Below are 26,714 nucleotides of genomic sequence, written 5' to 3'. Positions count from 1 at the left end.
CTTTGGCCATCCAAAGTTCTAGGATTATAAGTGTGAGCCACTGTACCTGGGCTAGGAAGCAGTTTCTGATACTAGGAAATAGAAGAGGAAAACTATAAAGTGAGGGGGGCCTCTGGAGGGCAGAAAGAAAAACAATGGAGATTCAGGGGATCAAAAACTCTGTACCTGATTTTCCCAAACAAACAAATACATATGGAGCAATTTCCAGGCTTTGCAAACACAAGGGAATAAGGACTGTCACTTCTTAAAAAGACAAAAAAAAGGTCTCTAGGGATTTGACTTGTTACTTACTTGTCCTGGCTGACCAGTGCTTGCTGTGCCTCCTGCATGGCTGTTTCTAACTTTGTAATTCTATGCTTATAAAAGGCGAGGAGGAGATCTGTTTGTTTCTTCTGGAAACTCCACACCTACTAGGGAAAAACAAGCCTTTGACATACTCTTCCATAACTCCTTCCCCTTCACTTCTGGCAACAAAGGGAAAACCATCAAATCACACTTTATTATACTGCTCATTTTCTGCTAGAACATCTGGCCTAATTCACAACTTCCCAGAACTAGAGCTCAGCACTCAATTCCAAGGCACTGGTCTTCTACTATCTTATTTTTCTTTTTCTTTTTTTTTTTTTTTTGAGATGGCATTTCACTCTTTTTGCCCAGGCTGGAGTGCAATGGCTCACTGAAACCTCTGCCTCCTGGTTCAAGATATTCCCCCGCCTCAACCTCCCGATTAGCTGGGATTACAGGCATGTGCCACCCTGCCTGGCTAATTTTGTATTTTTAGTAGATACAGGGTTTTTCCATGTTGGTCAGGCTGGTCTCTAACTCCCTACCTCAGGTGATCCACCTGCCTTGGCCTCCCAAAGTGCTGGGATTACAGGCATAACCCACCGTGCCCAACCCCTTCTACTATCTTAATGAGAATATTCTACCATAGTAGAATGACCCATTAAAAATAAGTTTTTTCATCCTGTGCAGTTAGAGAGATTTTTTTAAACTGTTTTTCAAGCTTAGAATTGGTTCTAACTTGTCCACTATTAGTTTGGATCAGCTTCCACATTCATAGCTATTACAGAGCTTTGGTGACCAATTTACTTTCCCTAAAGACACCTACACAAAGTCACCTGCAGGCTGCTGATGCTGCTACAGGAAAGGGTAGAGAGGCACAGAAGGAGATTGCCTATGCTTGAATTTTGTTTCTGGGCATGCACACATAATTCTATCATTTGCCTTACTTTACCATTTGCTATGCTAATGTGTCTATCATAGGATTGCTGAATCGGATCAAAAGTTAATATTTAGAAAGTGTTTTAGCTTTGTCAGGCTCTACTTTTGAGTACACAGCAGTATTCATGTCTCATCTGCTTCCTCCCTGTTCAGACTATAAACACTCTTTTGTCTAGGGTCCTTCTCTAGATCTTGGTACTCTTCTAATAAACTTTTTATTCTCACTAATTTTCAAATTACTCTTGCCATCTTACTGAAGAATTGTACTTAAGAGTTTCCTTTCTACTAAAGGTAAACTGTTCTAGATAGATAAGAATTTATTCTATTTTCAAAAACAAAAAAAAAACCCTTGTTTTTAATAAAAGTAAAATGTTTATTTTAAGCTATGAAAAAAAAATGTTTCGGAGATTTGGGAGGCCAAGGCTGAGGCAGGAGGATTGCTTGAGGCCAGGAATTTGAGACCAGCCTAAGCAACATAGCAAGACCCTATCTCTACAAAAAATAATTTTTAAAACTTAGCCAGGCATGTTAGCACATGCCTGTAATCTCAACTACTTGAGAGGCTGAAGTGGGTGGGTCGCTTGACCCCAGGAGTTCAAGGCTGCAGGGAGCCATGATCATGTCTCTGCACTGCAGCCTGGGCAACAGAGCAAGACCCCATCTTAAAAATATTATTTTAGAAAATTTGAATAGTGGAGGCCAGGCGTGGTGGCTCAGGCCTGTAATCCCAGCACTTTGAGTGATCTCAAATAACTTGAGGTCAGGAGTTCGAGACCAGCCTAACCAACATGGTGAAACCCTCTCTCTACTAAAAATAAAAAACTTAGCTGGGCATCATGGCACACAGCTGTAATCTCAGCTAATGGAGAGGCTGAGGCAGGAGAATCACCTGAACCCATAAGGTGGAGGTTGCAGTGAGCCAAGATTGCACCACTGCACTCCAGCCTGGACAACAGAGTGAGACTCCATATCGAAAAAAAAAAAATTGTGGAGAAGCAGAATAAAAGTCACTCTGAATCCTGGGAATTACCTAAAATGGCAGGGGAAGGGATGAATCTACATAACAGACACCCAAGTCACAGTGTTAGTATCCCAAATATCCTAATCCTACCCTTGGAGTTAGTTGGAAGCAAAATTAAGTTAATATCAGGCTAGCATCAAGAAAAGCCAAATCCTGCCCTAGATTAGTTAGTCCTTCCTTTGAGATTACCATGGGTCATAAATGCACAAACAGACCCCACTGTGGAACTCCAGGGTGCCAGACTGGACTATGGGAGGGTCTTTTGCCAGGTATAAGCAGACCTACTTTGACTACTTCTCCCCAAAAACTGTTCATTCCAAGAAGAAGAAAGACCAGTCCAGAAAACAACAGGCAAGGAGTATTAGAGGAGAAGAACAAGTGATTTTGCCTGATGCCAGGGTACAAATGTTTAGCCTATTTCAAATACATTCACCGAAGAAGATTCTAAAATCTAACTCAGTAATGTACTTAAAAACTCAATACATTACTTTAAAAAATTAGCAATAGTCAGCAATCCTTCAAATCCCTTGGCTTCATGAAAAGGTTGGCCTCTTTCCTTTTTCCAAAGAAGTTTAACTTTTGCTTGCCTCTTTCCTTTTTCCAAAGAAGATTAACTTTTGCTTGCTCACTTGCTTTTTTTTTAATTTAAAAAATTTTTTTAGAAATAATATCTTGCTATGTTGTCCAGGCTGGTCTTGAACTCCTGGTCTCAAACAATCCTCTTGCCTAGGCCTCCCAATCATTTACTTTTTCTTAAAGGTGTGACTATTTTGTTAATACAGTAACACAGAGCTGATAATAATAAAAGTAGTTCTATTGATGATAATACTTAACATTGTCTGGATAATGCAAGTGTTAAATATTGTTTGCTTTATTGAAACATTGATAACAACATTTTATTAGTATGAAACTACCTACTTCTAAACTCTGATTCCTTTCCTGAAGAAAGGGCTGAAGAAAACAGAAACAGAGAACAAAAAGTGCATGGGTTGGTTCATAGTTACTTTCCTTGTAAAAAGTTAAAGCAGAGGGGACTTCTTTATTATGCTGGCTAAAACTGGCCTGTTTGGAGATTTGGCTATTACCTCTCTCTCTCTTCTGATTTCTTGGAAAATCAAATAAACTGTCAGCATGAGTAAGTATATTTTGGTTTGGTCTGTTGGACCTAGTGCAGAAACTCAATCCAAACCAATGGCTTTGTATAAACTTTATTTTACATATAAAACATAATTTTTATTTTATATGCTTCAGAGAGTATTTTAAAACTTCAGTTCTGAATTAGGTCCAACAAAAGGTTGGAAAGAGTAAAGGAGAAATAACTGAAAGACACTGAGAGAGGCACAGTAATGGAAACACAGAAGGGGAGCTTAGTAGGTTTACTACAATAAGACAAGATATTTTGGTCCAATGTGGGTTATTATAAAAGAAACATTTTTGTTGTTTATACAAATAGGCTAGGTGCAGTGGCTCACGCCTGTAATCTTAGCACTTCGGGAGACCCAGGTGGGCAGATCACTTGAACTCAGGAGTTTGAGAGCAGCCTGGGCAACATGGCAAAATGCCGTCTCTACCAAAAATACACACATACAAAAAAGTAATATATGCTTTGGAAATGAATATTAGTTTATCATTTTTGTGCTAAAGAATGACCTTCCCAATTCTTATTTTTATTTTGATAGAGCTGGGGTCCTGCTACATTGTCCAAACTGGTCTCAAACTTCTAGCCTCATGACATCCTGCAAGTGCTGGGACTGTAGGAGTGATCCACCATGGCTAGTCTTAGTTCTTTTTTTTTTAGATAGAGTTTTGCTGTGTCACCCAGACTGGAGTGCAAGGACATATTCACAGTTCACTACAGGCTCAACCTCCTGTTCTCAAGTGATCCTCCTATCTCAGCCTCCCAAGTAGCTGAGACAACAGGTGCATGCCACCATACTCTGCTATGTTTGTTTGTTTTTTTTTTTTTTTGAGAAGTTTTGTTCTTGTCACTCAGGCTAGAGTGCAATGGTGCAGTCTCGGCTAACTACAACCTCCATCTCCTGGGTTCAAATGATTCTCCTGCCTCAGCCTCCAGACTAGCTGGGACTACAAGCGTCTGACACCATGCCCAGCTAATTTTAGTATTTTTAATAGAGATGGGGTTTCACCATGTTGGCCAGGCTTGTCTGGAACTCCTGACCTCAGGTGATCCACCCGCCTCAGCCTCCCAAAGTGCTGGGATTGCAGGCATGAGCCACTGTGCTCAGCCCACCCCGTTAATTTTTATTTTTTTTGAGAGAAAGAGTCTCACTATGTTGCCCAGGCTGATCTCAAACTCCTGGGTTCTAGCAGTCCTCCCACTTTGGCCTCCCAAAATGTTGGGATTACAGGTATGAGCCACTGTGCCTAGCCTTAGTTCTTATTTTTAAATGTCAGCATTTTTATTTAGTTGAAGATTTATTTTTGCATGCAATTTAATTTTTGAACATTTGTAAATAAGACACTAAGTTTTAGAAATTCACTTTAAAGGTATTGGTAAACTCATGATCTCTCTTTGACATTCAAAACCTATTACTTTGCCTTATCTATCTTACGTGAAACTCCCTCATTCCACAGTATCTACAAGCAAGTCTGAGTATTTTCGAACTATTGTCTGCATAGTCATTTGCTTGATTAAAAAAAAAAATCTCTTTAGAAGTACTCCAACTAAAGAAATGAGAAAGGAGATGAAATTGGAATTTTTTTCTTTTTTTTTGAGACAGAGTCTCACTCTGTCTCCCAGGCTGGAGTGCAGTGGCACGATCTCTGCTCACTGTAACCTCTGCCTCCCAGGTTCAAGCAATTCTCCTACCTCCAGAGTAGCTGGGATTACAAGTGTGCGTCACCAAGCCCAGGTAATTTTTTGTATTTTTTTAGTAAAGACAGGGTTTCACCATGCTAGCCAGGCTGGTCTCGAACTCCTGACTTCATGATTCGCCCACTTTGGCCTCCCAAAGTGCTGGGATTACAGACGTGAGCCATCTCACCCGGCCTCAAAACTGGAATTTTATAACTTCTAATGAATTAATGGATCTCTGCAAAGTTCATCAGCAGCTACCCTCATAGAAAATAAAAGACATAAGACCTTAAGTACCTCTTGATGTAATACAACACTGGAATAAAGTGGTCTTGCCTCACCTTCCCCACCCCCACAAACCAGTGATGGTGATTAAGCCTAAACCCACCTATCTATTCACAGGAAATAGAGGACAGAGGAACATAGGAAATAACTCCATGGGTACAATAAACAAAATCCACACTGCGGACAACTCTGTAGGACAAAAGACTGTTTTCTTCAATAATAATTTAAAAAGAAATGAGAGAAAATTTATAGTGTAAAAGAAATTTAAGAGACATAATAACCAACTGAAATATATACCTTTCCTCAATTCAAAATGTGGGAACATTTTAAAACTGAGACAACTGGATAAATGTGAATGCAGACTGATTATTTGATAATATTATTGAATCATTATTTTAGCACGATGTGGTTATATTTAAGAAAAAATTTGTATCTTTTAGAGATACACACTGAAATATTTACAGATTGAAATGATATAATATCTGGTTTTGGCTTTAAAATAATCTGGGTTGGGATGGCAGGAGGTATAGATGGAGGAAAATTAGCCAATCACTGGTAATTGTTGAAGTGGAGTGACAGATGAGTGGAAATGAAACCGTCCTCATAGGGTTTAACAAGAATTACATGCTTGGTCTGGGCAGAAATATAGTTATAATTAAGTATTAATCAGGCTGCACTTTGGCCCACTTCCTTTTAGCTGCAAAAGTCACATCACACTAGATGCTGACCATTTGCATCCTCATTGTTCTCATAAATAGAATCTGACATTAGAATCATAAGGCTTTTGCTTAAAAGTTGCTTAAGATATTTTTCAGATCCTGGATTCCAGTGGAACGGCTGATACCAGCCAGTCTGAAGACCCTGATAGAGGAATCAAATCAGTATAAGAATGCAGTTTCTTCATCTCTCCTTCCCATGACTTCACCCTGCATTTTTTAACCAATCAACGACCTCCATGCCTTGGCTTACTACTTGTCCAACCCCTTTAAAATCTCTAGCCTCAAATTCCTCCTAGAGACAAATGTTCATCTGTCTTATTATTAAACCTCTTTCTCTGCTGCAACCCAGTGTCTTGGTGTACTAACTTGCTGTTCACTGGGCAACGAACCTGATATGGTTCAGAAATTAATTATAATATACATATAATTATACTATCATTATACTATTCTCTTTCAGGCATTTGAAGTTATATGTGATAAAATCACAATAAACTATTTTTTTAAATGAGCTGATTTTTAGGAGGATCCTTTGAACAGGGTATTGTATAAGAAATATATACATGGTCTTTGTCCCTGGTTTCTCACAGTTACCAAAACTCTTGGCGTTTCCTGAGTGATAGGAGCATCTTTTCAAGCCCCTTTCAACCACACCTGAGTTTGTGTTAATGAGGTGACTCTTGGTGGGCTCCTAGATAGCATCAAAATGGGAGCTTATTGCCAGAGGAACCAAACACTGATTAGAGGGTCGGGGTCCCAACTCTTCTTCCCACCCCAGCTCCACCCCAGACAACCAGAAAGGGAAAAGGGGCTAGAGACTGAGTTCAATCGCCAATGACCAATTCTTTAATCAATCATGTCTATATAATGGAACCTTCATAACAACTCCTGAACAAGAGGGTTCAGAGAGTTACCGGGTTGGTGAACACTTGATGATGCTGGGAGGATAGTGTATCTGGAGAGGGTATGGAAGCTCTGCACCTCCTCACATACTTTGCATCTCTTCCATTTGGCTGTTCCCATGATGCACATTTATTTATTCATTTATTTTTGAGATGGAGTCTCACTCTGTCACTCAGGCTGGAGTGTAGTGGCACAATCTCGGCTCATTGCAACCTCTGCCTCCCAGGTTCAAGCATTTCTCTTGCTTCAGCCTCCAGAGTAGCTGGGATTACAGACCCCCACCAGCACACCTGGCTAATTTTTGTATTTTTAGTAGAGACGGGGTTTTGCCATATTGGCCAGGCTGGTCTTGAACTCCTGACTTCAGGTGATCCACTCGCCTCATCCTCCCAAAGTGCTGGGATTATAAGTGTGAGCCACCACACCCAGCCTAATTTGGTCTTTAGTGTATAAGTCAGGCATTTCCAGTATAAAGGTATGAAAGTATATGGTCTGTAAAAGAACTGCAAAGAACGAAATCTGCCTAACAGGTGATAAATAACCTATGTCATAACTTGTGTTTGTACATGAGATATGAGGTGATAGTTGTGATTGAAATTGAAGAGGTTGGCCAGGTGCAGTGGCTCATGCTTGTAATCCCAGCACTTTGGGAGGCTGAGGCAGGTGGATCATGAGGTCAAGAGATGGAGACCATCCTGGCCAACATGGTGAAACCCTGTCTCTACTACAAATACAAAAATTAGCTGGGTGTGGTGTTGCACAACTGTAGTCCCAGCTACTTGGGAGGCTGGGGTAGGAGAATGGCTTGAACCCTGGAGGCAAAGGTTGCAGTAAGCCAAGGTCACACCACTGCACGCCTGGTGACAGAGCAAGACTCCATCTCAAAAAAAAAAAAAAGAAAGAAAGAAAATAAAATAAAAAGAAATTGGAGAGGTTAAGAGGAACCAGATCATTAAGGTAACTATGTGTCACTCTGAGGAGCCTGAAACTTAGGTAATAGGAAGCCACCAAAGGATTTTGAAAAGGCAGTTACTTGTTCAGATCTGTAATTGAAATAGATTATTGTGATGGGTCAGAGGGAACAGATTTGAGCAAAAAAGAACCCTAAGGATGCTTTCTTAACAAAAGCAATTGGAGGATTGTTAATAAGATGTCTGAAGTACCCACTCTGAATGAGAGCCACAGTAGCCCACCAGGTGGAGGGTTATGTTTTGGGTTGCACAGTTTGCATGATCAAAGGAATACTACCTCACACTGGCCTAAGAAGAATTCAATACACTGTTTTGGAAGTCCTAAATACTGACAGACTAGCTTTTTCTTTTTAAGTAAAATAATCTCAAACTAAATAAAACTTCTTCAAAAGCACCATTGAGTATCTCTAATTTTTCTATTTTTACCCAAGCTAGAGTACACTCGTGCGATCATGGCTCACTGTAGCCTCAGACTCTCAGGCTCAAGCAATCCTCTCACCTCAGCCTCCTGAGAAGCTTGGACTACAGGTGTGCACCACCAAGCCCAGCTAATTTTTAAATTTGTAGAGACGAAGTTTCACTATGTTGCCCAAGCTAGTCTCAAACTCCTGGCATCAAGCAATCCTCTCACCTTGGCCTTCCTAAGTGCTAAGATTACAAGTGTGAGCCATTGCACCTGGTCCATTGAGTACCTCAGTTGTCCAAATTTTTAATTCAAATGAGGGATGGAGAAGCAAGATCTGGTCTACTGATGAGATCAAATCTTGACCTGATTTTATTCCAACAGTAAATATAGAAATTATGTATGTATATGTTAGTAAAAACATGTGACTTCAAAAATCTTTTTAAAACCATAAAATAGACCAAGGGTCAGCAAACAGCTTACCATGACCAGCTAGCGGTCTGTTTTTGTAAGTAAGTTTTATTGGAACATAATTAATACACATTTGTTGGCAAGCTCTCTATGGCTGTTTCCATGCTACAACAGCAGAGCTGAGTAGCTGCATCAGAAATTGCATGGCCTGCAAAGCTTAAAATACTTACTGGCCCACTGGGATCTGAATGTTTGTGTCCCACAAAAATTGGTTTGTTGAGACTCAACTCCCAATGCAATAGTATTAAGAGATGGAGAGTTTAGGAGATGATTATGTCATGAAGGCTTTGCTCTTATGAATGGGATTAGTGCCCCTAAAAAAAAGGCTCAGGGTTGGGCACGGTGGGCACACCTGTAATTGCAGCACTTTGGGAGGCTGAGGTGGGCAGATTGCTTGAGCCCAAGAGTTCAAAACCAGCTTGGGCAACATGGTGAAACACTGTATGAATTTTAAAAAGTATTAGCCAGGTGTGGTGACATGTGCCTATAGTCCTAGCTACCTGGGAGGGTGAGGTGAGAGGATCGCCTGAGCTCAAGAGGGCAAGGCTGCAGTAAGCCATGATTGCATCACTGGTAATGACCACATCACTGCACACTCCAGCCTTTGTGACAAAGTGAGACCCTGTCTGAAAAAAATAAATAAAAAGAGGCTTGAAGGAGCCTGTTTGCCCCTTTTGCCATATGAGGATGCAGCAAGAAGGCATTATCTTGGAAGCAGAGAGTAAGCCCTCACCAGACACTGAATCTGCTGGTGCCTTGATGTTGAACTTCCCAACCTCCAGAACTGTGAGAACCAAATTTCTGTTATTTAGAATTTGCCCAGTCTAAGTTATTTTATTACAGCAGCCCAGACAGACTAAAACAGCTGCCAAGGATGTAAAATGGTAGAGCCACTTGGGAAAACAGTCCGGTAGTTCCTTAAAAAGTTAAATATAGTTACCATTTGACCCAGAAATTCTACTCATGGGTATATACCCAAGAAAAATAGAAATATATGTCCATGTGAAAACTTGTACATAAATGTTCCATAGCAATATTAATAATAGCCCCAAAGTCTGGCCCAGTGCAGTGGCTCACACCTGTAATCCCAGTACTTTGAGAGGCCAAGGCAGGCAGATCACCTGAGGTCAGGAGTTTGAAACTAGCCTGGCCAACATGGCAAAACCCTGTCTCTACCAAAAATACAAAACTTAGCCAGGCACGGTGGTGGACACCTGTAATCCCAGCTACTCAGGAGGCTGAGGCAGAAGAATTACTTGAACCTGGGAGGCGGAGGTTGCAATGAGTGCAGTGAGCCAAGATCACGCCACTGCACTCCAGCCTGGGTGACAGAGTGAGACTCTGTCTTAAAAAAAACAAACAAACAGAAAAACTTAAATTTAAGTCTCCTTTCTAAGACTTAATAGCAATGAGAACTTGCTCAAATTAGGCAGTAGTGTTTGCACAATTCTGTGGATGTATTAAAAATCACAGAATTGTATACTTTAAAAGGGTAAATTTTACAGTGTGTAAATTACATCTGAATAAAGCTGTTATTTAAAAAGTAAGTGATTGCATGAAAACTAGAAGACCTGAAAAAAAGTAGATGTGGTGTTTATACTTCCCACTTGAAAACAATTTTTTAAAATACAAATTTCTTTTTACTTATATGATCTTTAACTATTTTAAAGTGAGTTTATGATGACTGAACCTTTCATGACTTTTCCGCATTATTGTTTTGGTTTTTTTTTTTTTTTTTTTTTTTGAGATGGAGTCTTGCTCTGTTGCTCAGGCTGGAGTGCAGTGGCAAGATCTTGGCTCACTGCAACCTCCACCTCCTAGGGTCAAGCGATTGTCCTACCTCAGCCTCCCAAGTAGCTGGGATTACAGGCGTGTGCTACCATCCCGGGCTAATTTTTGTATTTTCAGTAGTTTCACCATGCTGGCCAGCATGGTCTCCAACTCCTGACCTTGTGATCTACTGGTCTTGGCCTCCCAAAGTGTTGGAATTACAGATGTGAGCCACTGCGCCTGGCCTGTTCTTTAAACTAATAAAAGTACAGTTTTCAGGTCGGGCGTGGTGGCTCACACCTGTAATCCTGGCACTTTGGGAGGCCAAAGTGGTAGGATTGCTTGAGGCCGGGTGTTTGACAGCAACCTGGGCAACATAGCAAGACTGTCTCTGTTTTTTTTTTTTTTTAAGTACTTTACAGTTTTAAGAATATTTCCATAAACATTGTCTCATTGGATCTTTACAAGGAGTAGGATGAGTATTATTATTTCATATTACATGTGAGGAAGTATGACTACGTTCAAAGAAATAAAGTTATAAGCTAGCAGGCCGATTTAGTCATTAGATTTTTACACCAACAGTTTTCCCAGTATTATCACTTTACCATATTTCATATACATTAAAGGAAAACTTCAATAGGGAAGATCATTAATTCTTTCAAAAAGTATTTATTGAATCCTTCTGTGTTCCTGGTACTATGTTAGGAGCTGACATATAGATGAGTAAGACTGATATTGCCCCAGCCCCCATGGGAGGCTGCAGACAAGTAAACAGAAAGTTATAATACAAAAAAACTGTTATATGCTGTTTGTATTTATCCATGTATATGTTTGAGGGCAAGAATGTTCCAGACAAATAAAACAGCAAGTACAAAGGCCCAGAGGCAACAGATACAATTATTTATATAAATAATAAAAATAGATTCAGTCTGTCTGTTTTATAGTTGGGGGAAGGGAGTGAGGATAAGGGATGAGACTGAAGAGATAAGCAGAAAGCAAAGCATTATCTGGCCTTATAAGCCATGTTAGGGGGTTGAACTTTATCTTCGGAGCAAAAGTTGTATTAAATGGTTTTAAATAGGAAAATAACATGATTATACATAAATACATATATAATTTTTTTTTGTAGAGATGAAGTTTCACTGTTGCCCAGGCTGGGTTGCAGTGACTATTCACGGGCATGATCCCACTACTGATCAGCACATTTCCAACCTGGGTCAGTTCACTCCACCTTAGGCAAGGTGGTCCCCACTCCCAAGAAGTCACCAAATTGATGCTGAACTTAATGTAGATACCCTATCAACATAGCATACTATAGCCCAGAACTCCTAGGCTCAAGTGATCCTCCCATCCCAGCTTCCCGAGGTGCTAGGATGCCACCATGCCTGGCCATAGTTATATTAAGCATGATTCTTCTGGCTTCAATATATAGAACTGATAGGAAAAGGAAATACTGGAGGCCAGATATGTTAGAACGTTCCATAGTAATCTAGATGACCTGAAATAGGAGGCTGGAGATAAAGTGAATAGATTCAATATGTTTTACAGTGATAGAACATGATTTGATAATGAATGGGATATGTGAATAGAAGATGAAATAAAAAATGACTTCTAGATTTTTGGTGGTGGTCATCATTAATCAGGATAGAAACAGGAAGAGTACTCCATTTTTCTGTGTGTGTGTGTGGAAGGGGAGATGATAGGGTGGAAGGGTGTCTAGAATAATGAGCTCAGTTTGGGAAATGTTGAGTTAGTGGAGATATCTAGTTGACAAATGGATACATGCCTCTGAAATTTGAGAGACAGCTCATTCATTCAGCAAAAATATATTGAATACAGCTCGGCACAGTGGCTCATGCCTGTAATCCCAGCACTTTGGGAGGCCGAGGCAGGTGGCTCACCTGAGGTCGAGAGTTCGAGACCAGCCTGACCAACATGGAGAAGCCCCATCTCTACTAAAAATATAAAATTAGCTGGGCGTGGTGGTGCACGCCTTTAATCTCAGCTACTGGGGAGGCTGAGGCAGAAGAATCACTTGAACCTGGGAGACAGAGGTTGCAGTGAGCTGAGATCGTGCCACTGCACTCCAGCCTGGGCAACAAGAGAGAAACTCCATCTCAAAAAAAAAATAATAATAATAATATATGGTATATATAGAGAGTGACAGAGCAAGACTCCATCTGGAAGGAAGGAAGGAAGGAAGGAAGGAAGGAAGGAAGGAAGGAAGGAAGGAAGGAAGGAAGGTATCCAGGATAGAATTCTGAGAAATACAACATTAAAAGATGGACAGAAGAGGAATCCAAAAGGGAAAGAGGAGTCCAAAATTGGCTATGGTTGTCAAAGAAAATGTTTCAAGGAGGAGAGAGCAGACCTAAGATGCTGCTGAGAGAGTAAATATGATAACAAAAAGAATCCATTGGATTTGATAACAAGGATGTTTTTGATGTCCTTAGCAAAAGGGTTTCAAGTGAGACAGTGTGAAGCCAGACTGTAAAGGGTTGTAGAGAGGCTTGGGAAGTGAAGAAGTAGACTGAGTGTAAATAAACACTCATCAATGCATTCCAATGTAGTCTTCTTTCTCAAGACTCTAGTCAACATGTTCTTGTGAGAGGCACCAACAATTCTCATGGTGCCAGATCCAGTCAACCTTGCTTTGTCCTCCTCTTACTTCATCTCTCAACAGTATTTGACCCAGCTATATTTTCCTTTTTGAAACATTTGCCTTTCTTGGTTTCTGTGACACCACACTTTCTTTGTTTTTACTCTGATTGCTGCTGTTGGTTAACTTCTCATCCTCCACTTAATTGCTAAATACTGAAGGGACTCTCTGGGTGATTTCATCTAGTCTCAATGATTTAAATAATGTCTATATCCTAATGAATTCTACACTCATATCTTGACCATATCCAGTCTTGAACTATGCCATGGGCTCCAGAAAGGTAAATCTATCTTCCCTCATGACTTCTCCACCTGGATTTCTTTTTTCTTTTTCCTTTTCTTAAATTTCTTTTCTTTTCTTTCTTTTCTTTTTTTTTTTTTTTTTTTTTTGAGAAGAAGTCTCACTCTGTTGCCCAGGCTGGAGTACAATGGTGTGATCTTGGCTCACTGCAACCTCTGACACCCGGGTTCAAGCGATTCTGCTGCCTCAGCCTCCTGAATAGCTGGGACTACAGGCATGTGCCACATGCCCGGCTAATTTTTGTATTTTTAGTAGAGATGGGGTTTCACCATGTTGGCCAGGCTGGTATGGAACTCCTGACCTCAGGTGATCCACCCGCCTCAGCCTCCCACAGTGCTGGAATTACAGGCACGAGCCACCGTGCCTGGCCATCCACCTAGATTTCTAACAAACATCTAAAATCTAATATGTCCAAAATAATATTTTCCCTCAAAACAGTCTTTAAGTCTTGATAAAGGATAGGATCATCTTACTCAGCTGTTCAAGAAGAAAACTCAGGCATCTTCCTTGCTTCCTCTTTTTCCCATATCCAAGTCAGCAAATTCTACTAAATTCTTTCTGGACTACGTATCTCTGAATTAACTACTCTTCTCCATTATTTTATTTTATTATTATTATTTTTTTTTTTTTTTTGGGACAGAGTCTCACTCTGTTGCCCACACTGGAGTACAGTGGCTCAATCTTGGCTCACTGTAAACTCCATTTTCTGGGTTCAAGCAATTCTACTTCCTCAGCCTCCTGAGTAACTGGGATTACAGGTGCCCACCACTGTGCCCAACTAATTTTTGTATTTTTAGTAGAGATGGGGTTTCACCATGTTGGCCAGGCTGGTTTCGAACTCCTGACCTCAGGCGATCCGCCCACCTTTGCCTCCCAAGTTGCTGGGATGACAGGCGTGAGCCACCATGCCTGGCCCTCTTCTCCATTTCTATTTCCACCGCTCTAGCCCAAGCAATCTTGCTTAGATTTTTCCTGTGGCTTCCTAACTGGTTTCCCTGCTTCTATCTTAATCTCTCCTATTGTTCATTCTCTACTCAGCAGCCAGATTCTCTTTTAAAAATCATATAACAGATGACATTTCCTTGTGTAAAACCCTTCAACAGTGTCCCAATGCTCTTGGAAATATAAACACCTTCTTGTGGCCTATAAGTACCTATATGATCAAGTCTTCCTCTCTGATCTTGCCTTGAATATTCTCCCCTCTTACAGGCTCATGCCTGTAATCCTAGCACCTTGGGAGACTGAGGCAGGCAGATCATGAGGTCAGGAGTTTGAGAGCAGCCTGGCCAACATAGCGAAACCCTGTCTTTACTAGAAATACAAAAAATTAGCCGGGCATGGTGGTACGCATCTGTAATCCCAACTACTTGGGAGGCTGAGGCAGGAAAATTACTTGAACTCAGGAGGTGGAGGTTGCAGTGAGCTGAGATTGTGCCATTGCACTCCAGCCTGGGCAACAAGAGCAAGACTCCACCAAAAAAAAAAAAAAAGCCGGGCACGGTGGCTCACGCCTGTAATCCCAGCACTTTGGGAGGCTGAGGTGGGTGAATCACAAGGTCAAGAGATCGAGACCATCCTGGTCAACATGGTGAAACCCTGTCTCTACTAAAAATACGAAAAATTATCTGGGCATGGTGGCGCACGCCTGTAATCCCAGCTACTCGGGAGGCTGAGGCAGGAGAATTGCCTGAACCCAGGAGGCGGAGGTTGCGGTGAGCCAAGATCATGCCATTGCACTCCAGCCTGTGTAACAAGAGCGAAACTCCATCTCAAAAAAAAAAAAAAAAACCTTAATGTGTATTAGTTCATTTAGCAAACATTTCTTATGCACCTAATTTGTGCCAAGTACCTAGGTAAACATTGGGTGACATGAAGATGATATCTGTCTTTGAGAAACTTCAGTGAGAAAAAGAGAAATAAGAAATAATAGAAATAAGTTCAGTGAGAGAAGGAGAAATGAGAAAAATTAATTTAAAATAAAACACTTGGATGGGCATGGTGGCTCGCTTCTGTAATCCCAGCACTTTGGGAGGCTGAGGTGGGTGGATCACCTGAGGTCAGGCGTTCGAGACCAGCCTGGGCAATATGGCGAAACCCTATCTCTACTAAAAGTACAAAAAATTAGCCAGGTGTGGTGGTGCGCCTATAATCCCAGCTACTCAGGAGGCTGAGGCAGGAGAATTGCTTGAACCCAGGAGGTGGAGATTGTAGTGAGCTGAGGTTGTAGTGAGCCGAGATCACACCATTGCACTCAGCCTGGGAAACAAGAGTGAAACCCTGTCTCAAAAATTAATAAATTAATCAAATAAAACACTTTTTCAGAGTTAAATATTTTGCAGAGTTAAGAGCAATGTGGGGTAGGAGAACAAAGGACAGAGCAAGACTCTGCCTACAGGAATCAGGAAAGGCTTTTACCAAAGAAGGAACAATTATTGGCATGGACTTGAAAGATGGCTAGTCATGGTTAAGGGTCTAGGGCATAGGATCTAGGAATAGATGCAAACTTACAGGCCAGGCATGGTGGCTCACGCCTGTAATCCCAGCACTTTGGGAGGCGGAGGCGGGCAGATCACCTGAGGTCAGGAGTTCGAGACCAGCCTGGTCAACGTGGTGAAATCTCATCTCTACTAAAAATACAAAATTAGCCAGGTGTGGTGGCTTATGCCTGTAGTCACAACTTCTCAGGAGGCTGAGGCAGGAGAACCACTTGAACCTAGGAGGTAGACGTTGCAGTGAGCTGAGATCACCCCACTGCACTCCAGCCCGGGCAACAAGAGTGAGACTCCATCTACCCCCACCCAAAATAAAAGAAAGAAAACTAACACATCTATATGAGGTCCTCCAATCCCTTAGAAAGATTATCTTGAGGTGAGTAAAGAATTCAAAACAGGCAGCTTGATCAACTATTAGCACAGAGTACAGCAGAAAAATGGCCGTAAGTCATTGTAGAGATTGGAGATTGTAAAAACATAAATTGATATTTAGAGCAACATTTCATTCATTCATTCAACGACAACATTTTGAGTGTCCACTACTTGTTAAGGACTATTAAAAGAGAACAATAAACAAAACCAACCAATTCTGTCTTCATGGAGCTTACATTCTAGTGCAGGATTCAGACAACAAATATATAACATAATGTTAGAGAAAAGAGCTATGATGGGAAAAAAGCATGGTAAGGAGTAGAAAATGTTGGGGCTATTATTTGAAATATGACAGTCACTAAAGGACTGACTGGGAAGAAGGTTTCAAGCAGAATCCTGAATGATACAATCTAGGTATTGGATCAGTTATTCAGCTACACAAATGAGGAAAACACATTTTCAGACTTTGCTGACTTTACCAAACTGGCCCTTCACTAAAGTGATGATTAACTAACCCTTTCCATTTATTTTATCTTGATTATTTGACCAGGTATAATTGGTCCCATGATCAGGCAGGTCAGGATTCAGACTACATATGATTTCCCTACTGATCATTAACTAAGCCCAGGTTTATTTATTAACCAAAAATCTGCTCTTTCTCTTGTTCCTATGACCTTGTTTACATTTCTCCTTGAGTCTCAGCTGGATTTTAGTCTCCTTATAATGTTAAATATAGTGTATGTCAAATATGATGGCTCAACCAAGCAGCTAAAGGCGGCAGGCACCAGACATAATTAAGCCTTAATTCCCCTTATTCTATGTCTAGTGTAAAGACTGCGAGGCAGGACACTGAAGAAAAATTAAATCTTCAACCAGAAAATGACTAAGGATCATCTTCAGGTTTAGTAAAGGGGCACTTTCAAAAGAATAAGAAGTAAGAGTACAGAAAGGGAACAGTGATACAATCTCAAGAAATATGCCAAGGTGGGAATTCTATGAGGCTATAAAATAATCTAAGAGAACCGGGGAGTAGAAAGAAGAAAACAAAAGTTTTTACAACTTGAGGACTCTCTCAAATGGTTGTCCTGCCTTCTCTCTGCCTTCTACATTCCTATTGCTCCTAACCAAGTCAATTGTATGCCAACCTATCATGTATCAAGAAAAGACAAATATTTCCTAAAATTCAGGCAACCAGTTATGAACACTAAATGAAGAGCTAAGTATTATTAAATAGGGTTATTGAAAAGTGAGAATGGGAAACAAGAAATACTCTCATGAACTTAGTGCTATAAGGTAATGGTTGAGAGTTAAACCATCAAACCCATTGTTTGCAGGGTCAGGCCTATATACTCAAAGCAATTTTTAGAAGATGCATCTATCTGCTGAGAAAGATGATAAAGCTCCCTAGATAACCAGGCATGGTGGCACATGCCTGTAATCTCAGTTACTCAGGAGGCTGAGGCAGGAGAATCGCTTGAACCTGGGAGGAGGAAGTTATGGTAAGCCAAGATGGCACCACTGCACTCCAGACTGGGCAACAAGAGCAAAACTCCATCTTAAAAAAAAAAAAAAAAAAAAAAAAAGCTCCCTAGAACAATCTTTAGTCTTAGAAATTAATTAATACAACTAGGAAATACAAGGCAAGATGTTAGCTACATAGTGGCTTTTACAGCCTATCACAGATTCTGTGTCAGTAAAAAGTTAACTGATTGAAATTTGTATCAAGGAAGAAAGCAGAGAGCAGTCATCTTCCCTCCACTGTGTACAAATACATTTTAAAGAACCCCCCCTTTTTTTTTTTTTTTTTGAGATGGGGAGTTTTGCTCTTATTGCCCAGGCTGGAGTGCAATGGCGCGATCTTGGCTCACTGCAACCTCCGCCTCCTGGGAGGCCTGCCTCAGCCTCCCAAGTAGCTGGGATTACAGGCATGTGCCACCATGCCCGGCTAATTCTGTATTTTTAGTAGAGATGGGGTTTCACCATGTTTCAGACTAGTCTCGAACTCCTGACCTCAGATGTTCAGCCCACCCGAGCCTCCTAAAGTGCTGGAATTATGGGTGTGAGCCACCGTGCTCAGTGAAGAAAACCTTTGATAAAGGAATAAGATGCAATTACAATTTCCCTGGAGAATCAGATTTTCTTTGCTTTTGTTTCTCATACCTGAGAGATGTGACTAAAATACTGCAAAGCTGTCTCCACAGGACTTTTGAAAAACATCTTCTCCTGAGGCTTCAGCTAGGAAGAGAGAAACACAATGGAATAAAAATACTGACTAATATGACAAAGGATGTACCACCTTTTCTAATGTACCTGGTTTTATTACCACTGTGTTTAAGAGGGAAATCACTACTGTTCTCAATGTAGATTACATGTCCAATTCTCCTTATCTTGTGCTTCTGTAACAGTGGTCACAAATAATGCTTCTACCTGTTGTTTATACTTTTTTTTTGATACAGTCTAGCTCTGTTGCCCAGGCTGGAGTGCAGTGACCCAATCTCAACTCACTGCAATCTCTGCCTCCTGGGTTAAAGTTACTCTTTTGCTTCAACCTCCCAAGTAGCTGGGATTACAGGCACCTGCCACCATGCCCGACTAATTTTTGTGGGTTTTTTTTTTTTTTTTTTTTTGAGACGGAGTTTTGCTATTGTTACCCAGGCTGGAGTGCAATGGCGCGATCTCGGCTCACCGCAACCTCCGCCTCCTGGGTTCAGGCAATTCTCCTGCCTCAGCCTCCTGAGTAGCTGGGATTACAGGCACGCGCCACCATGCCCGGCTAATTTTTTGTATTTTTAGTAAGGCGGGGTTTCACTGTGTTGGCCAGGCTGGTCTCAACTCCTGACCTCGTGATCCGCCCATGTCGGCCTCCCAAAGTGCTGGAACTACAGGTGTGAGCCTCCGCAGCTGGCCTGTTCATACTCTTTTACAAACTGCTCTCTGCAAGTTTGTTTCTTTTCTTTTATTCTCTTTTCTTTCTCTGGCTCTCTCCTCTCTCTCCCTTTCCTTCCTTCCCTCTCTCTCTTTCTTCTCTCTCTCTTCTTTTTTTTCTTTCCTTCCTTCCTTCTCTTCTCCCTCTCTCTCTTCTTTTTCTTGCTTTCTTTCCTTCCTTCCTTCTTTCCTTCCTTTCTTCCTTCTTTCCATCTGTCTGTCTGTCTGTCTTACTCTGTAGCCCAAACTGGAGCAGCACAGTGGTGCTGTGACATGGTAAAAGTCCCATAAATACCTTAACTATACTCCGGCTCCTGTAAATAAAACAAGGGGGAATGTGACATGGTAAAAGCCCCATAAAACTGCATACCTCAACCATCCCTCGGCTTTCTGTTTAAACTGCTCTCTGTAACCCTAAGGTGACAGGCAAGCAGTCCAAACCCACGCCATCTTGGTCCCTGCGACTTGTAATAAGTAACTAAGGTCTGTAATTTCTACCCTACCCAGGCAATGTATAAACTAAGGCCTATCTTAACTTCTGTGAACCACTTAAGTAACAATCGGAATGTCTGAAGCCCCTCACCCTCACCCCCGCCCAGGAGGTGGTTTACAGAATGATCAAAGTCCACTGGCCCTCAGAATGTCCGAAGCCCCTCACCCCCACCACTGCCCAGGAGGTGTTTTATGGGCATAAAAGGTCTTGACACCCTCCTTTCGAGGTCACAGGTTGGAGAGATGTAAGTCCTCCGTGGCCGCCGGCAATAAAGACCCTGCAATTTAGCATACTTTTGTCTTGGTGTTAATTTTCTATGCTCGCTCTGGTACAACAGTGCAATCTGGACTCACTGCAACTTCTATCTCCTGGGCTCAAGTGATTTCCATGTCTCAGCCTCCCAAGTGGCTGGGATTACAGGCCTGGACCACCATGCCTGGCTAATTTTTTGTATTTTAATAGAGACGGGGTTTCACCATGTTGCCCAGGGTGGTCTCAAACTTCTGAGCTCCGGCAATCCACCTGCCTCAGCCTCCCAAAGTGCTGGGATTACAAGCATGAGCCACCGCACCTGGCCTTCTTTTCTTTCTTTTTAAAAGAATTCATCATCTGTATTTTGTGTATACTTCCTACAGGCCAGAAATTGAATGAGGTGATTTGTGGCAGGGGAGAAAAACTTACATTATCAGAAAGAGCCAGATGCTTGCAGGCAGTTCCGCAAACAGCACATTTTTCTGGGAGGAAAAGGGAAAAAAAAAAGTTGGGTTCTTCTGAGCATGAGGTAAGATTTAAAGACTCAAAGTACATGGCAACAATCTAGTATGCTAGCAAGAAAAGAAAAAAGGGTTCTTACTGAATTTAGAATATCATTGTGCTATAAAAGGACATCAACTTAAGCTCTGTTCTCTAAACAAGTGTTTCCAAACTAGTATGTTGAGCTACAAGAAGGGCTTTTACACTGTACCTCTACCCATCTCTCTATCTTTTACATTTTTATTTTACATTTATTTTGAGACAGGGTCTTTCTCTGTCACCCAGGCTGGAATGCAGTGGCACAATTGCTGCTCACTGCAACCTCAACCTCCTGGGCTCAAATGATCCTCCTGCTTCAGCCTCCCAACTTACTGGGACCACAGGCGCAAACCATCACTTAAGTTAATTTTTATTTTGTTATTACATTTAGAGATGGGGGTTTCCCTATGTTGCCCAAGCTGGTCTTGAACTCCTGGGCTCAAGTAACCTCCTACCTTGGCCCCCCTGAAGTGCTGCGTTTATAAGCATGAGCCACCATCCCAGCACCCCCCACCCCATCTTTTTGTAAATTCCCAATTTTCTTCTGTGAGACAGAAGGAACAATTCTAAACTCCCAGCAAAAGTACTGAAGTACATTTTCAAGAGTAGGGAAGAGTACGGGATACCAATGACCTTAACTTCCTTACTCTTTTTTATTCCATTGACCTGACAGCAGGCACACATTGAGTACTCTAAGAAACTCCCAGTTATCCCTGCCTTGTCATCACTTTGCTAATATTTGTTAATCTCGCTTTGAAGCTCTGCTACTCTCATTCCCCAATTAACTCAATCTGAAAGAAGCAAAAATTGAGATTCCTAATCTTTCACAGTAAAGTGGAATTTTAGTAGTGGGACTGGTTATTGATTAAGACAAATGCCATGTCAGGAGAAAACATCACATGGCATATGCTTCACAGAGACAAACCACTCCAAGGTGAGCTGCTGTTACCATTGTAAACAGCTTTTTACATTAGCAGACAACTTTAAAAGATCCTGAGATTTGCACAGAGAAAAAAAGCTTCCCCAGAGGCTACTTAACTTGACTATTCTTTATCTGGGGACTAAAGGTTTTTCATTGTTACCAGAGTGAGCAAGCAAGCGCATGTCATTCTTCTCTTGAAAAAAAAAAAAATGGCTCACACCTGTAATCCCAGCACTTTGGGAGACTGAGGCAGGTGGACCACTTGAGGCCAGAAGTTCAAGATTAGCCTGGCCAACGTGGTGAAACCCTGTCTTTACTAAAAATACAAAAGTTAGCCAGGCATGGGGATGAACCCCTATCATCCCAGCTACTCAAGTGGCTGAGACACGAGAATTGCTTGAACCTGGGAAGCAGAGGTTGCAGTGAGCCAAGATTGTGCCACTGTATTCCAGCCTGTGCAATAAAGTGAGACTGTCTCAAAAACAAAACAAAGCAAAAACTTCCACAGGTCTCCATCACCTGCAGGATGAATTTCAGGCTCTTTAGCCCAGTGTATAGAGCTTTCCATCATCTGGACACTGCCTACTTCACTAGCCTCATCTCACCACATCACATGTGTTTATACTGTACCAATCCCAACTATGTGTAGTTCCCTGCCATATGGTTTAATGATGTAATATGTCTTTGAACATGCTGTTCTCTTAAACTAGAATAAATCTTCCCTGCTTTATCCACTTGGCAAACTCCAGTTTATCATTCAAAATCCTATTTAAGCAACTCTCTTTCTGTGAAGTGATCACTCTTCCATGATCAAAACACCCTACCCCAAGTCCCTCTTCTGGGGATTTACACACCTTGTAAGTATTACAGCATTAAAACAAACAAACAAACAAACAGAAAAACTTAAATTTAAGTCTCCTTTCTAAGACTTAATAGCAATGAGAACTTGCTCAAATCAGTTATCCTCTCTGAGCCAGTCTCCTCATTTGCAAAATGGTTCTACTAATAATTACCACCTGGACTTGTGCTGAGGATTACATAAAATGGTACATATGAAACTGCTTTTTAAGCTGCAAAGGTATCATCATTTCAAATCAAATTGATGTCACAGACTAGACCACTTCCCCTTTAGAAATGGCTCTTCTAGGCTAGGCACAGTGGCTCACTCCTGTAACCCCAGCACTTTGGGAGACTGAGGTGGGCGGATCATGGGGTCAGTAGTTCGAGACCAACCTGGCCAACATGGTGAAACTCTGTCTCTACTAAAAATACAAAAATTAGCCAAGCACGGTGGGGCACACCTGTAACCCCACTATTCAGGAGGCTGAGCCAGGAGAATCGCTTGAACCCAGGAGGCAGATGTTGTAGTGAGCCGAGATTTCACCACTGCACTCCAGCCTGGCGACAGAGCAAGACTCCATCTCTAAAAGAAAAAAAGAAAAGAAAAGAAAAGAAATGGCTCTTCCATCAGCCAAACTTTCCTCTATTCTTATCCATTATACTAATTCTCTTTTCCCTGAAGAGTCTGATGCCTTGTGGCTCTCCCTGCCAGACGTCAAAACACTAATGAGTACATTTTGGTCCTCAAATAACAGATTTGCTAAATCATTTGCTAAATAATTTAGCACCATTCTTTATTAATGGATTCCTTCAATTTCTAAAATTGACAGTTTCCTTTAGTATCTGTATCACCATTGACCCAATAAGTGATTTTTATTCTAAGTCATACATAGAAATGGCTAATCCTTACATGAAAAGATTTTTCCTTGAATCTGAAAACAGTTGAGTCACTCACCCAGAGTCACACACTTTTTACAGAAAATATGGCCGCAGCTGGTGATAAAGAAATGGGCTCCATCTTTTCGGAAGCACTGGTTGCAGTGAAACCAATCCATTCTGGAGCAGATAAAGAGAAAGAGTAAGAATAACCTAGGGTATAACGTAAGTATAGCTAGCTGTTCCAAAATCTATGTAGCCATGCTTGCTTAGCTTCTGATAGCTTTTTGGGATGTGGACATATCATTGTGGGTATTCCAATTGGTTGTAAGGAAATACATGTACCTATAAAGCGAAAAAAAGCCAACTGCTTTTTTATAACAGCAGACTGTTATAACATTTTATATATAAATGTGTGTGGATATGTATATATACATATACATATACATATATATACATATACATATATATACATATACATATACACATATTCAGAAAAGTAATAGGACAGACAGTGGTGAGATTTTTTTTTTTTTTGAGTAGTAAGATTATGAGTATTTGTGTGTATGTGTGTTTTGCCTTTTTTTTTTTTCCAGGTTTCCTGAATTAATAGATGTGCCAATTTTTATTTAGAAAATACAATCCTGGATAGTCACGGTGGCTTACGCCTGTAATCCCAGCACTTTGGGAGACTGAGGTGGGCAGATCACCTGAAGTCAAGAGTTCAAGACCATCCTGGCCAACATGGTGAAACCCCGTCTCTATTAAAAATACAAAACTTAGCTGAGTGTAGGGACACACTCCTGTAATCCCAGCTACTTGGAAGGCTGAGGCAGGAGAATAGCTTAAACCCAGGAGGTGGAGGTTGCACTGAGCCAAGATCGCACCACTGCACTACAGCCTGAGTGACAGAGCGAGACTCCGTCTCAAAAAAAAAATAATTATATATATATATATACACACACACACACACACACACACACACATGACCCATCCATTTCTATTTTAACAATTACCTGTGATATAGTGAAAGTGGAGCCAAGAAGAGGTAGTGAACCAGATAGAGAATATCACATATTAGCCACTTAGGACACATTTTATCTAAGGGAAACAGGGCTGATGAATGATAGTATGGTCTTAGCTTGTATACTTTCCTTCTACTCTACAGAAACTCAGAATCGTAGACCTGAAAGGAGCCTTGAAAAATCTCTTAATGTTTTCTTCAGTCCCACCATTTTTCAAAAGAGGTATTTGATATTCAGTAAAATTAAATGACTTGTCCAAAACTCCATCTTTAATTAGTGGTCTCCTGATTCCCCATGTAAAGTTCTTGCTCCCACATTAAATAGCTTTTGTGTTAGACATGGTAACCATATATTCTGTATTTTCCACCAATACCAGTTTAATATACTTTATTAAATACCTGAGTAAATGTGACTTTGTAAGATACTTTTCTTGTGGGATTATTATTAATATTATTATTAGGAGGCAGTGTCTGGCTCTGTCTCCAGGCTGGAGCACAGTGGCAGATCAGGGCTCGCTGCAGCCTGGAACTCCTGGACTCAAGCGATCCTGCCACCTCAGCCTCTGGAGTAGCTGGGACTACAGGTATCCACCACCATGCCTGGCTTTTTTTTTTTTTTTTTTGGAGCGACAGGGCCTCTGTGTGTTATCCAGGCTGGTCTGGAACTCATGGGCTCAAGTGATCCTCCCACCTCGGCCTCCCAAAGTGCTGAGATTACAGGTGGCAGCCACTGCACCTGGCCTTTTCATAGGGTGTGTGTGTGCGTGCGTGCGTGCGTGTGTAACAGCGGAGGGATACAAACTTCGTAAGATTTTTAAATGGGGAAATTGACATATCAAAAACACAGAGCCTGCCAGGTACAGTAGCTCACGCCTGTAATCCCAGCACTTCGGGAGGCCGAGGCAAGCGGATCACCTGAGGTCGGGAGTTTGAGACCAGCCGGACCAACACAGAGAAACCCCGTCTCTACTAAAAATGCAAAATTAGCCGGGCGTGGTGGCATGTGCCAGTAATACCAGCTACTCGGGAGGCTGAGGCAGGAGAATCGCTTGAACCCAGGAGGTGGAGGTAGTGGAGAGCCGAGATCGCGCCATTGCACTCCAGTCTGGGCAGCAAGAGGGCAACTCCATCACAAAAAATAATAATAATAATAATAATACAGAGCTGAGCTATTAAGTAGTTCATACATGTAAAGAAATGATATGTTTACTTTAATAAATATGCTATTTAAGAGTATAATCTTCATTAGTTTGGCTTACCTTAAAATAAAATTGGGAAAATAATCAAAACGGAAGGTAATTTTTTTTCTCCACTAGTCTTTTCCTTCAAATTTTTTTTCTAGTCGTTTGTGGAGATGTCTGTTAAATGAATGAAGGCTAGTTTGCACCACACTGTAACGTATTTTGCCACATAAGGCAAGATTTACGATAAAAAAATTTACTGAATAAACAGCTCAACGCAAACGCATCCCACAATGCCACGAACTTCAGAGTCCTATTTGTTTGCTCACGATACACTAACTTTCGCCAGCAGGTGAGTTGGGTTCTATATGCTCTGGTTTGTTTAAGGGCAGCAACTATGTCATCCCCTGAGTTGACTGGATGAACCCAACATAAAAAAGGCAGTTAAGAGGGTGACTAAGGCGACCCCGAGGGCAAAACTCGCCTGCTTCTTAGAGGCGATGGGGACTCAGCTGTCTCAAATTTCCCAGTTCTTTTTCTGGCTACACTCCCTACCCGCTTGGCCGCTGTGATTCCAGAAGGCCTCAGATCTCAGGAAATCATCCAGTTCTCCTCACGAAGAGCTGGAAATGGCGGGAAAACAAACAGCTGGCCCGGCACCTGGGTGAGGCAAGAGGCTGGGCGCAGCGGAGGCGGTGTGTGAGATGTGGGCGGGGCCTGGCGGTGCGCTGAGAGTGGGCGTGGCTCCGGCGTGGGCGGGGCCCGCAGTGGCGTTCTTTGGGCAAGGAGCGGCTCGCGGTGGCGGGAAAGGGGTGTAGGAGCCTTTTCCTAGCAGCCCAGGAAAATTCACCTCACTTAGAAGATTGAGGACAAATAAACACTGTAAACTAATCCCATACATGTTACTATGGAAACAAAAAGGTGAAAATAAAACCTAATTAACGTTCCAATAACCGATGAGAACACGTTATAAAATGTGGTCATAAGGCCAGGCATGGTGGCTCTCGCCTGTAATCCCAACACTTTGGGAGGCTGAGGCGGGTGGATCACCTGAGGTCAGGAGTTTGAGACCAGCCTGGCCAACACAGTGAAACCCCGTCTCTGATAAAAATACAAAAATTAGCCGGCGTTGTGGTAGACGCCTGTAGTCCCAGTTACTCGAGAGACTGAGGCAGGAGAGTCGCTTGAACCCAGAAGGGGGAGGTTGCAGTGAGCCAAGATCCGGCCAGTGCACTCCAGCCTGGGTAACAGAGCGAGAC

The 26,714-nt window shown here is 41.6% G+C and overlaps 1 protein-coding gene across 20 annotated transcripts in view; it reads right to left on the bottom strand.

Moving 5' to 3' along the window:
* Positions 1-26,714, bottom strand: part of RNF212B (ring finger protein 212B) — a 73,460-nt gene that overhangs the window by 21,333 nt on the left and 25,413 nt on the right. For 18 of the 20 annotated variants that reach the window (XR_013521105.1, XM_017977003.4, XM_078334555.1 and 15 more), the window contains 4 exons: positions 23,330-23,430; positions 20,502-20,554; positions 18,563-18,637; positions 292-407 (listed from right to left, as the gene is read on the bottom strand). Coding sequence is in view for 19 of the 20 variants with exons in the window: in XM_017977003.4 (XP_017832492.3) it covers positions 292-407; positions 18,563-18,637; positions 20,502-20,554; positions 23,330-23,430 (345 nt within the window). In the remaining variant the exon portion in view is untranslated. Of the gene's footprint in view, positions 1-291; positions 408-18,562; positions 18,638-20,501; positions 20,555-23,329; positions 23,431-25,533; positions 25,633-26,010; positions 26,157-26,714 lie in introns of those variants that run through there. The other 2 variants (XM_054239796.2, XM_035260125.3) reach the window with 2 other exon arrangements.

This window comes from Callithrix jacchus, chromosome 8 (genome assembly GCF_049354715.1).
Source record: "Callithrix jacchus isolate 240 chromosome 8, calJac240_pri, whole genome shotgun sequence".
Classification (NCBI taxonomy): Eukaryota; Metazoa; Chordata; class Mammalia; order Primates; family Cebidae; genus Callithrix; species Callithrix jacchus.
This window is presented reverse-complemented; position numbering and strand designations above follow the sequence as displayed.